A 13,182-nucleotide genomic window follows, 5' to 3' on the forward strand; every position below is an offset into this window, starting at 1 on the left:
CCAGTGTTTGCTTCTGGGAAGACAAGCTGGATTCTTAGTGGCTGACCTAGTGTGAGACAAGCTGGTCCGCCTTCATCTGCTGAACCAGCTGGAGATGAGGAACTGCTGCGTACTTGTTCTTGCAGAAACGTGGCTCCAGGACGACACCCCATCCACTATCGCACTTAAGGCCATACCACTTGGACTTGTGTCAATATTGTTTTTTTGTGACTGTAAGTGCTATTGTGACAGTATGTGCTGTGTGTTGTGTTTTTTACATTGGGCCCAGAGGAACATGTTCTTTTAGCTGTATAAATGCATATGTTTGAATGACAATTAAAGTTGAACTTGAACTTAAAATAGTTAAAGGTAAATAAAACCCTTAAATTCCATAAGTTATTCTTTGATAGAGGCTAGATTGTTTGACATTGTTAACATGCTTCATTTACTTTAAGTACTTGATCACTCAATGAATGATATTGTTGGGAATTAAGGTTTGGTTTGGGCTCTCAGCTTTCTTTCCTTGTGCATGATTTCATGCCATGCACAGCCTCTGGCAGTTACACTCATATAACCAGATTTTCATTTTTCAGGTCAGTATTGAAGTAATTGATGTTTGCATCTTTGGACGCATTTTGAGATCAGTTGTTAAAATAGGCATCGCTGAAGAGCACACTGTTTAAATTTTACCAGAGTCATTGAATTGTTTTTCTGTAAACTCCCAGCAGGACATTGTGTGTCTATCAATTGTGTAAGAATAAACCCCTTCCAACTAAGCCATTCTCAACTCTTTAAAAATCTGATTATTAAAATAATTTAACCATAAAAACCACTCATTTTACTTTAGTAAATAAAAGTTAGTAGAAAATCTATTTTGTATTAATTTTGAAGTCAACGTGGATTTTATTTGCAAGAATATGGGGTCACAGTCAATGTTATTATCTTGCAATTTGAGAGACCTGGCTTCAGTCCTGATCTTGAGTGCTGTCTATGTGGTGTTTTCATGTTTTCCCTGTGATCAAGTGGTTTCCTCCAGATGCCCCCTTTCCTCCCATATGTAGAAGTCAGTTGACCCAGTGTAGCTTGAAGAATTACAAACACGTTTGTAACTTTGCCTAGTTGATGAACGTAAGAGTGGAAAATAGGAATAGCACAGATAGATGCATTATGGTCAAATGTGGTCAGGGAAGGTTGAAGAGCTAAAACGGGAAAATCTCAGTCAGAGAGGAAGAGCAACATTCTGACTGGGTAGCCTCCAACCTGATGGCATAAACATCAATTTCTCAAACTTCTGGTAACTGCCCCCCACCATTCCCCATTTCTTGTTTCCCTCTCTCACCTCATCTCCTTACCTGCCCATCACCTCCCTCTGGTGCTCTTCCCCCTTCCCTATCTTCCATGGTCTCCTATCAGATTTCCCCTTCTCTAGCCCTTTATCTCTTTCACCAGTCAACTTCCCAGCTCTTTATTTCAACTCTCCCCCCTCCCAGTTTCACCTTTCAACTGTCACCTTGTACTTCTTCCTCCCCTCCCCCCACCCCTTACACTGACTTCTCCCCTTCCTTTCCAGTCCTGATGAAGGGTCTTGGCCCAAAACATTGACTGTTTACTCTTTTTCATAGATTCTGCCTGACCTGCAGAGTTCCTTCAGCATTTTGTGTGTGTACACTAAAGAGCTAGTTTTGTGCTGTATGAGGCAAAGAGTCAGTGGATGAGTATTGTAGTTGATGGTAGTCTCATTGCTCATGTGTGATAGTCATAGGCACACTTCAGCTCACCATATCCATATTGACCTTTGAATACCTGTGTACTCATCCCATTTTCCAGCATTTGACCTATATTCTTCTATAGTGATTATCGTGATTATTCAATTGCTTGTCCATCTCCACCACTCTCTCAGGCAGTTGTATTCCAGATTCCAACCACTCTCCACACAAAAACAATTATTCCTTAGATCCTTTTTAACCCTCCTACCCCTAACCTTAAGCCTATGCTTTCTGGATCTACAAAGTACAATATTATTGTGAGGAGAAAAGTTTCTTGCTATAAACCTTAAATTTTCACCACAGACCTTCATATCACTTACTTTTTTCTTTTTTTAAAAATAATAACCTTCTTCCTTTTGTTTGGAGTCTTTGCTTGATTCTAATTTATTATGTCACCAATTGTCAAGAAAGGTTTAAAAAGTGAAATTTTGTAGAAGTGAATTCATCAAGACTTAAAAAGGGTATGCAAAGAAAGTTTTCTGTAAATCAGATCAGCATTTATTTCCCAACACTAGAAAATAAATCACCTTGTCATTTTCAAATCGGTCATTTTTGGAGCTTGATTTAGTCCATTGGGATGTTCCGACAGGAATGTGAAGGTGTGATGTATTTGAAGAACTTCATCTCACATGTATACAATGACTATCAAATTTGTCTGCTGTACTTTCCCTTCCAGTGGATGCTAATCTTGATTCATAGAACTGGAGTAAGGTTTACTGAAAACCTTTGCATATTTCTTTACCAAATAGTCTAACAACATGAGTTTTGCTTCAGTGTGAAGTACCTTCCTCTAGTCTAGCTTCAGTGAGCCTAACTAATTGATTCTTGTCAGGGCTGGTTTATTTCCTTTCACTCTGGTGATGGAAAGGTTTGTACCAACTAACACGCCTTCAGTTGAGGGTTTCTTCCCTCTTCTGTAGCACAAAACTCTGCCTGCGATATCTCCAACTCAACTATGCATGATAAATCAGTTTTGAAATGACACCAACTGATGTACTATAGTCCAACCCTGTGGTGACTGCGATTTCTGCTAATGCTGCTTGGAGAATAGTGTCCTGCGAATTGGTGCTTGATATTCTTGCACTCCTGGTTATGTGACCCTCAAAGAAATCTTCTGGGTGCTATAGTTTATTAATGAAATGAGCAAGTGTACAATCCTAATTTGATGGAGACGGACGGGTGAAGCACGGAGGAACATCTGGTGAAACTTTTGAAATGCCTGTTTCGCTGCCGCTGCTACAGTGCGATTGGAAAATCTCCGGGAGGAAGGCCCTGAATCTTCGGCTTTGCCTGTGCTTGGCGGCCGGGGTCGAAGCACTTGGCAGAGATGGTGCTCGGTGTCGGAGGACTGGTTGGAGGCTTGAAGTTTTCGGACGGACTCAGAGTTGGCAGTGGTCAGGTGCTTCCAGGGGCCTATATTGGCAAGGTTGCAGCAATGGAGGTTGATGGCACTAAGAGTTTTTCTTCCTTCTACTGTCTGCATGAGATGATGGGCTGTTGGGACTTCGAGACTTTTTTTTTAACCGTGCCATGGTCTGCTCTTTATCAGATTACGGTATTGCTTTGCACTGTTGGAACTATATGTTAAATTATGTGGTTTTTGTCAGTTAGTCTTTTATCAATTATGGTATTGTCTGCAATGTTGTAACTAAATGTTATAATTATGTGGTTTTTCTCAGTCTTTTATCAATTATGGTATTGTCTGCACTGTCGCAACTAAACGTTAACTATAACTATGTGGTTTTGTGTAGGTTTTTGGTTTGTTGGGTGGTAGTGTTGGTCTCTTGACTTGGTGTGTCTGGGTAGTCTTGTTTTGTCTGATGGGTTTGGAGCTCCTTTCCGGGGAACATGGTAGTGCGATATTGATACGCAGCAGCCTCTCCGGACTCTGGATTGGGGATTGCCAAACGTTACGTGGTTTTTCTTGTGTGGTCTGTTTTGTCATGTGCTTTTTTGTGATATCATTCCGGAGAACGTTGTCTTATTTTTTAACCGCATTGCATTTGTGGTTTCTAAATGACAATAAACTGAATCTGAATCTGAAGTAACATTTACACCTTCCTATTCTGCATCTCTCAGGCTGGATGACCTCTCTTCTTGTACCCGTAGCATTCTGACTCTGAGGAAATTTACAGGGATGCTGTACAGAGAAAAGTTACAAGGATGCTGCCAGAACTTAATGGCCTGAGTTATAAGAGAATGTTGAATAGTTTAGGGCTTTTTTTTCCTCTCTGGAGTGTAAGAGAATGATGGGAGATTTGATAGAGGTATAGAAAATTATGAGGGGTATCAACAGGATAAATGCCAGGAAACTTTTTTCACTGAGACTGGCGTGAGAGTAGATCTAGAAGACATAGGTTTAAGGTGAAAGGTGAAATATTTAACGAGAACCTGACCGGGAACTTCGTCATTCAGAGGATGGTGCAATTGTTGATCGAGCTGCCAGCTAAGTTGTGGATACAAGTTGAATTGGAACATTTAAGAGAGATTTGCATAGGTTCATGGATGGGGTACGGAGGGCCATGATCCCTGAGGCAGGGAGGAAGGCAAAAGAGGTGGTGGCGTGGCACTGGTGATCAGAGATGGTATCACGGCTATAGAAAAGGAGGAAGTCATGGAGAGACTACTGAGTCTCTGTGGGTGGAAGTTAGGAAAAGGAAGGGGCTTTGTGGATCCAGAATTAGCTTGCTCACAGAAGGCAAAGAGTGGTTGTAGACGGGTCATATTCTGCATGGAGGTCAGTGACCAGTGGTGTACCTCAGGGATCTGTTCTGGGACCCCTTCTCTTTGTGATTTTTATAAATGACCTGGATGAGGAAGTGGAGGGATGGGTGAGTAAATTTGCTGATGACCAAAGGTTAGGAGTGTTGTGGATAGTGTGGAGGGCTATCAAAGTTTATAACGGGACATTGATAGGATGCAAAACTGGGTTGAGAAGTGGCAGATAGAGTTCAATCCAGATAATTGTGAGGTGGTTCATTTTGGTAGGTCAAATATGATGGCAGAATATAGTATTAATGGTAAGACCCTTGTCAGTGTGGAGGATCGGAGGGATCTTTGGGTATGAGTCCATAAGACGCTCAAAGCTGCTGTGCAGATTGACTCTGGTTAAGAAGGCATATGGTGCATTGGCCTTCATCAACTGTGGGATTGTGTTCAAGAGCTGAGAGGTAATGTTACAGCTTTATAGGCGCCTGGTCAGACTCCACTTGGAGTACTGTGCTCAGTTCTGGTCACTTCACTACAGGAAGGATGTGGAAACTATAGAAAAGGCGCCGAGGAGATTTACAAAGATTTTGCTTGGATTGGGGAGCATGCCTTATGAGAACAGGTTGAATGAACTCAGCCTTTTCTCCTTGGAGTGGTGGAGGTTGAGAGGTGACCTGATAGAAGTGTATAAGATAATAAGAGGCATTGAGCATGCGATAGTTGGAGGCTTTTTCCCCAGGGCTGAAATGGCTAACATGAGAGGGCACAGTTTTAAGGTCCTTGAAAGAAGGTACAGAGATGTCGGGTAAGTTTTTACACAGAGTGGTGAGTGCGTGGAATGGGCTGCCGATAATGGTGGTGGAGGCGGATATGATAGGGTCTTTTAAGAGACTCCTGGATAGGTACATGGAGCTTAGAAAAATAGAGGGCTATGGGTAACCCTAGGTAATGTCTAAGTAAGTACATGTTTGGCACAGCATTGTGGGCCGAAGGGCCTGTTTTGCGCTGTAGGTTTTGTATGTTTCTATGTGTGGATCAATGGGACAAAGCAGAATAACATTTTGGCACAGACTAGATTGGTCAGAGAGCCTGTTTCTGTGCTGTTCCCCTCTATGACTATGGACAAGACTTGGACTTGCATGCATCATTAAGGTGTACACCATGACTACCTCCAATCCTCTGGGAATCTTAACCACTGTGTTGTGATGGAAACTGGCTGCTCTGTCTGTAGCTTTGTGTATATCCCTCAGCCGCTTTGGGTAAAGTGGTCATGTGAATCATTATCGACTGTGTCCTTAGACAGTGTGACTTGATGTGGCAAATTGTTGAATTGGGGACTTAATAGTTTATTACAAATGAACTCGCTGAATTCATGGACAAAATGGTCATCTCTAGAAATATCTATAATGGCCACATTAAAAAGCACAGAGTGTTAGCAGTGATAGCAAACTCTAGCTAGTTTTAACAACTTTTACAGAATGGTTTGCAATGCTGTATCCTTCAGCTTTGCCAATTAAATTTTTAAGTGTTTCATTAAATTTGGAGGCTTCTCCAATTGTAATCATGGCTCTTTCTCCCTCTAACATTCCCTGGTTTCTAAATGGATCACTGGCAACTTCTACATAGTTGTTTGTAGTGGCAGATTGTCCTAATCACTCCAGGTATCCACCAGAAGTTCCTTGGTCACGGCTGTATGCTTTCCCAAATGTTTCCAAGGACAGCACCATCTTGGAATAGTAGTCTAACCACATGTAGACTTTCTTTACTTGCCCCTAACTAATCCAGTCACAACCTCCACTTTGAACACATTTTCTTTTACCTTCAGCGGAGTAAATGTCAGTAAGTACGTTGTTGATTGGCAGGATTGTCTTCCAACAGAATAACTTCAGCTAGAGAATCTCATCCCAAGCCCATTTGTTCCCAAACATATATTTCAAGGGGGTTTGTATTGTGTATGTACACAATGGTTACCGAGTTCTGTCAATGCAGTGTATTTTTTTCTCCATCTCCATCTCCATTCATCAATGAATAACAGACAAAAGTATAACTTTCATTGTACAAGTAGTTTTCTTTGGGTGAATCCAGTACTCTAATTGTGATTTTGCATAACTAGAGAGTTCTCATTTTTGCATTCAGAATTTGTGGGCACATTGTAATATTGCAATTTTATTTTTATTGTGTATTTTTTAATAGAATACTCTGTTCAATCACAATTTATATCATTTGTTGGAATTCACAGGATGCTGAAATTCAGTGAGGAGTTATTTTTAGTTGTTATGCAAATCTTTAATTACATTATCACCATTTTATTGTGTAAAAGTTTTTGCAGATTTTGAAGCAGAATGGTTTCTGTTTTTTTAGCTGTAGAGACAGCTGTTAGTTCTAATGAGGAGTGCTAGCATTACAGTATTTTCGGTGATTGAGACCCGCTCAGGGAGCAGAATGTTCCAGAACAGTCAGTGGTGTGTGAGGAGAAACTGCCGCACTGTCAGCTGGAAGTGTATGCTCCGTTGCTCTCTAGGACAAGATAAATGAGTTTTGTTGTGCTTTGGCAGAGACATCAGCTTTGCCTGGGAATAACAGTATCATGCTGCACCCCAGTGGGATTCTGCTTTTAAATTTATAGCCTATGATTGATAAAGCAAATGAGGGGTCTTATCCCTCTTCAGGTTTGACAAGAGGAATAGTCTTTACTGTGTTTCAGATTTACCTCTTGACTAAATAGTAAACCAACTGTTTCATGGAACTTTATGGTTCAGTGTAATAGCTTAATGGCAGGTTTATGAATTCTTATTTTCATCTTTATGGGTAAGTTACTTTTGATGAGGCTTTGCACAACTGTCCTTTTCAGTATTGGGGTTACCAATACATTTGAAATTTATTACCCTGATTCTGATTATGTTGGACTGAAATGATGGTAACAGGTTTGTATTCTCAGATCACACAGCATATTGGCTTCTATTTCAGTACTCAGTGGCTTTTAAATATTTCTTCTTGTGGTAGCTCTCTCACTTTAATGTAATGCAGGCTGGTGGTGTAGTAGTATTGTCACTGGACTGCAAGGCAAGTGGCCCCGGATTCAGATCTGGCCAGCACCTTGAACGCTTTCTATCTGTGCTGGGTTGAGGGTCAAGCTAGCAACTTGGCCTTGTAAAAAAACAGACTAAAATGCTAAAGAAACAGTAAGGTTGTTGCCTGATGTGCGACAAGACGAGGAAAGGAACAACAAAAATAACACTGCTGAAGTGAATTTACAATTTTGGTGTTTTTCCCATATAAAATTTAAAGTTTTAAGACTGCCATTATGATTTAATAAATCATTTCCATGATTAGTTAAGCTTTCCTCAATTTTGACCAATCTAATTAAATGGAGTTTCCATCTGCATTTTGTGACTTTCTGGCATGAATGTCAGCTATTGGTTTGGAAACTGAAAGTTAAGTAACACAAGTTTAGACTGAGTCTAAGCAGCTTTCCAAGCGGTAACAACAACTGTCCAGTTGGCCATGTTTATATTTAGATTACCTGCAATGAACAAGCAGCTTGTTTCTTTTTACCGCATTTATTAGCCACATTGCATGAGGATTGTTCCTGTAGCCTTGCCTTGCAATCTGCAGCATTGTTTACCTGGTGCTGCTTTATAAACCTTAATTATTTTGAGCATCACCCTGCATCATATTCAAAATCCATTTCTATAAATGTTTCCGCTTTTGGTCTCTGTGCATCTATTAGATAAACTGTAATGAGAGTGGAGGTGGCTGACAAGTATCTGTGAACAGATGATTGTCATCTTAGTTGAACAAAGTGTTATTTTCTCCGGCTTCGTGGTTTAGAGTGATGCAGCTATGGCAAATTGAATTGACACATATATTTAGTACAAGGTGTATTCTCAATAACTTGACAGAAGCTGTAGATGATTGCATTTTATTTTTTGTGTGCAACAGTATACTTCCTGTTATATCTAGTGAGTGTATTACTATTGCAATAAACCTAATAATGTAATTTATTTTTAAAATTGCACCCAGTTAATAAACCTGATTTCAATTATTTTTTGGTAGCCAATTTTTCGTCAAAACTCCCTGTTCTAACCAATGTAATATAATCATGATTAAAAAAAACATCAACCATTTTTGTATTTTTAAAACAAAATAAAATTGGGGATTTGGAAAAACACCTTACATACTTTTGAGATATGTGGTAGAAGTGACAGAAACCAGAAGGGAACAGATTTAGTTTAACAAACCCAAGAACAAGAAGAGGTGACAGCTTTGTGTAATAGCTGTAATGGTTCAGAGTGTGCCATCTTAAATGCTAATGGGATGTATTCAATGGTAATTTTCAATAGGGCATTGGATTAATTCTTTAAATTGAAAAATTCCAGGTTGTCAAGTAAGAGTCATAGAGTCGTACAGTGCAGAAAAAGGCCCTTCGCCAACCTAGTCCATGTAAACTTCCTACGCCCATCGACTTATGACGGGACCATTGCCCTCCATCCCCCTACTATCCCTGTACCTATCCAAACTTCTCTTAAATGTTGAAATTGAGCTCACATTTGTGTTGGCAGCTCATTCCGCACTCTCATGACCCTCTGGGTAAAGAAGTTTCCCCTTATGGTCCCCTTAAACTTTTCATCTTTCATCCTTAACCCATGATCTCTGGTTATCGTCATACAGAATCTTAGTGGAAAAAGCCTGCTTGCATTCACCGTATGTGTTTCCCTCATAATTGTGTATGTCTGTATCAAATCTCCTACTTTATAAAGAATACAGCCCTAACCTATTCAATATTTCCTTATAGTTCAGGTCCTCCTGGACTGCTGGATTAAGTTAGTGGTCTGTGGAGAAAAATAGACAGCTGGATTTGAATAGCCCAGAGTTTAAATAATAAGGTTTTATAAATAGTTGCATGGAACAGTCATGCAGTTAGTACTGCAGCTTCACAGTTCTAGAGTGATCCTGAGCAAGGATGCTGTCTTCGTGGAGTTTGCTTGTTCTCCTTTTGACTAAGTGTGCTTCCTGGGATGCTCTGGCTTTCTCCAGTGTGCCAGACACTTTCTCTAGATTGCCTATAGTATGGCTGGAGGAGAAGGAGTAGTTTTTTTAGGGTTCAAAAGGTAAAAAATGGGATTAGTCATTGAGTGCCTCTTGACATGGATGTTTCTCTTCTGTATGATTTTAGATTTTGCTGTGTATTGGAAATATATTGAATTAATTCAAGTTGCTCCATGTTTATTGAGACTGAAAGCTGCTTTTGTTATACATTTCTTTTGAAAATGATGAAAAAGCCTACCTAAATCCTTCATTTGCATATTTAATTAAACATTCAAGTTTAATGAAAATAAATTACATGTGGGTTATGGCAGGAACCATTAGAAGTGAGAGCTTACCAGTTTGTACCATTCAGTTTAGTTGTTGGCAGTTGTCCATCTTCATGGGTCCATTTCCCTCATAAACATAGATTACAAGAGTCTCACTAAAAATCTTGGGTGCTAGACTGGAAGGTAGAATTGTCACGCTAATTGTAGCTTCCAAGAATAGTGAGACAGCTGAAATTGGGTTTTACTGGCTGCCAGTTTGATTATCTTAGCTTCATTATTTGTGTTGTACGAATCACATGCAGATTCTGTGAAACAGAAGACTGCTGTGTGAATGAAATGTGAGCTTTTGAATGGCAGTCTCGTAACAATTATTGCAATAGTGCAAAGACTTGTTTTCTGCGGAGGTCATTATACAATTGGCCAGTTTGGCTGCATTTTGTCTGGGGAATCCAGGTTCATTATGACTGGCATGCAACTGCTCAGATTTTGCTTGGGAGGATTTCTCTAATTTAGTGTGGTTTCACTGTCAGACATGGAAGTTAGACTTACTTTAAATTGTGCATCTAGAATAAAATCTGAAAGTACTGGTGATCCAAATTCGTTGGGAAAAAAAGTAAGCTTTTACCGTTTTGTTATGAATAATTTTTGAACAGGCTTTTTTTTAAACCTGAGGAGTTAACCATCTTCACTTTTCATGAGGCTAATTGACCTGCTGTGATCTCAATATTTTCATTAGTTAATTATATTGGAATCATTACAGTTCATTATAAACAGTGCGTTATTTATAAATGGAATGTGATTAATACACTCTATCTTGTCCACCAATTGTTTAAAAAAATGCTTCAGTGTCTTTGCATCAAAGTTGACACCTTTATGCTAAAGTAGTATGCTTTAGCTTAAGGGTGGTATTAAATTAAAGAACCTTGCTCCATTACTGTGGTTTAATCCTTATTAAACCTTAATTTAATGTCAATTTGAATTAAGTGTGCCTGCATAAAAAAGGCCTCTAGTGGCTTGGATGCTGCTAAATTCAATCAGCATCCAGATCAGTATGTAAAATCTGCTTTCTTTGAGAAGCACGCAGACAGAAACAACTGACATTGTAATTTACAAAATATTAAACTTCATTAAATGTTCATACGTGATCTCATCTTTTTTTTGTAGGTCCATCAGGCCCAGACAAAGACAAAGTCTATTTGCTTTAACTAGCAGCATGCACGGAGCACAACATTGCAGTCAAAAATAATTTCAAGGGGAAGTGAATTGTTTCGTGCTGCAACTGAACCCAGAAAAGCAAATAAAGTACTTTGATAGTTTAGATACTGCAATATTATAAACAGCAAGCCAAGCACAGATTGACCAGAACTGTTCTACCAATTTCAGATTCAAGTTTAATTGATCTTCTGTCTCAGGCATATGGAAGAGGAGCAGAAGTTTTCCATTTGACTCCTCAAGCCAGATTATCAGCCATGAATATTTTAGACTTGTCTGATTTTAGTTCAGTTCCACTTTTCTGTCTGTGCTCCATAAATGTTCACTTTTCCAGAGACCAAAAGTTTGTTTAGGCCTTGAACTCAGTAATTCGGACTTCATAACCTCTGAAATGGAAAATTGCAAAGATTCTTGATTCAGACAAGAAATTTCTCCAGGTCTCTGTCTTAAATGGGCAGTTCTTATTCTGCAGTTATATTGTTAATTATGAGGGGAAGCAGACTCACTTAAGTATCCTTCACTTAGTCTTAGTAAAGGTCATGGAAGGACATCATGTTTGTTGTTTTATGTTAATTATTTCTACCTATTCTGCGGGCACTGTTCTCTTTACAGGGCACGGTTGCAGTAATCTATTGTCTAATTTGGGGTGATGGCAAATTTGGTTCCAAGCCAGATGATTCAGGTCTCGGTTCATAAAGTTGAAATTTCCTTTGAGGGTCAAAGATTGGAATCTCATTGGATTTCTGAGCTGTCTTGGAAATCAAATGGCTGATGTTTAACTTTTATTTTTCAATGTAATTTCTTTTGAGGTTGAATAATAAATCTTAGAATTTCCTGGGAATATTGAAAGCAGGGAATTTAATGGAGCCATTTCAATCTTTTGTATATACTGTATGTGAAGACTTTAAATCATAAAATACAAATATCTGGGAAATACCAAACAAAGATGCCACCTAATTTACTCACTTGCACATGTGTTCATGCCTCTAGGTCACTAGCAGTTTAAAAGCTGGTTAGTGCTTATAACCCAAGATGATGATACTTAGTCAGCAGAAGAACTAGTTTCTCAGTATCATCCTTCACCGGCTTCAAATGTGCAAAGGTTTACTGTTAAGATAAATGATAAGAAACTTGGGTAGCAATTTCATAGCTCAAAGCTGTCTGATGTTTTGATGTTAAGCTATTTACTGTTTTTTAAAATCTCTTTCAGTACTGTAACATCGGCTGTCTTTACTGTGGGGGATAACGTTGTATCAGGCAGTGATGACAGAACGGTGAAGGTCTGGGATCTGAAGAACATGCGATCTCCTATAGCAACCATTCGTACCGACTCAGCTGTCAACAGGTGAATGTTTTTAATTGTATCTTGATATGATAAATCATAGGTTATTAAATAAATTTCTTTCTCCCGGTCATTTGCCCAATGTCCTCTTCTCCCTTAGAACCTTTATTATTATGCCATGTGTCTGTCCATTTTAATTCTATACTATACATTGTTCCTAGGCCAAGGCAAAGGTTAGTTTTTTTCTGCTTTGAATCCACTATTACTGTCTTTCTCCGTTTTACTTTAAATTCACAAATCACACCTGTGGTCTTCAACTTCTGTTTCCTATCAAAACACCTAAATGTGACTTGGAGAGAAATGCCAGCAATGATCTGAAACTCGGTGTGTGTGTATGTGACAGAAACACATTTGGTCTTAGGCTATCTTTCAGTCATTACTGAAAGAGATACTTAAATGTACTAATAAAAATTTGTTTCCCGGCATGGCAAATTCAAGATTTTTTAATCTACACTACAGTATTAACAAAATTAGGATTTGAAGCTTTTTTCTTCAGCAAATTTGGTCTGAAGATTCCTCTCACTATTGACATATTAAGTATGTTCAAAGCTTGTAACCTTTAAGTTTATGCAGTATTTAGAGTCTTCGAGCAATACCGCACAGATAAAGGCCCTTCAACCCAGTGAGTCTATGCCAACCACAGTGTATGCCCAGCTACTTCCAAGTTCCTGCATTTGGTCATCTCCCTCTATACCCCACCCTTCCAAGTACTACTTAAATGATAAAAATGTATCTGCCTTAATCACTTCTACTGGCACACCACCTTTGTGAAAAAATTGCCCCTCAGGTCCCTTTTAAATGTTACACCACTCCTCCTAAACCTATCACTATTGACACCACCACCTAATATCATGTGAAA

General features: G+C 39.1%; 1 protein-coding gene across 2 annotated transcripts in view; it reads left to right on the plus strand.

The window, feature by feature from the left end:
• The window catches only part of wdr37 (WD repeat domain 37), a 130,777-nt gene that overhangs the window by 96,257 nt on the left and 21,338 nt on the right, over positions 1-13,182 (plus strand). For both annotated transcript variants that reach the window (XM_059971910.1, XM_059971911.1), the window contains one exon: positions 12,192-12,326. In XM_059971910.1, coding sequence (XP_059827893.1) covers positions 12,192-12,326 — 135 coding nt within the window. The remainder of the gene's footprint in view (positions 1-12,191; positions 12,327-13,182) is intronic.

The sequence above is a fragment of the Hypanus sabinus genome, chromosome 6 (genome assembly GCF_030144855.1).
Source record: "Hypanus sabinus isolate sHypSab1 chromosome 6, sHypSab1.hap1, whole genome shotgun sequence".
In the NCBI taxonomy this organism is placed as follows: domain Eukaryota; kingdom Metazoa; phylum Chordata; class Chondrichthyes; order Myliobatiformes; family Dasyatidae; genus Hypanus; species Hypanus sabinus.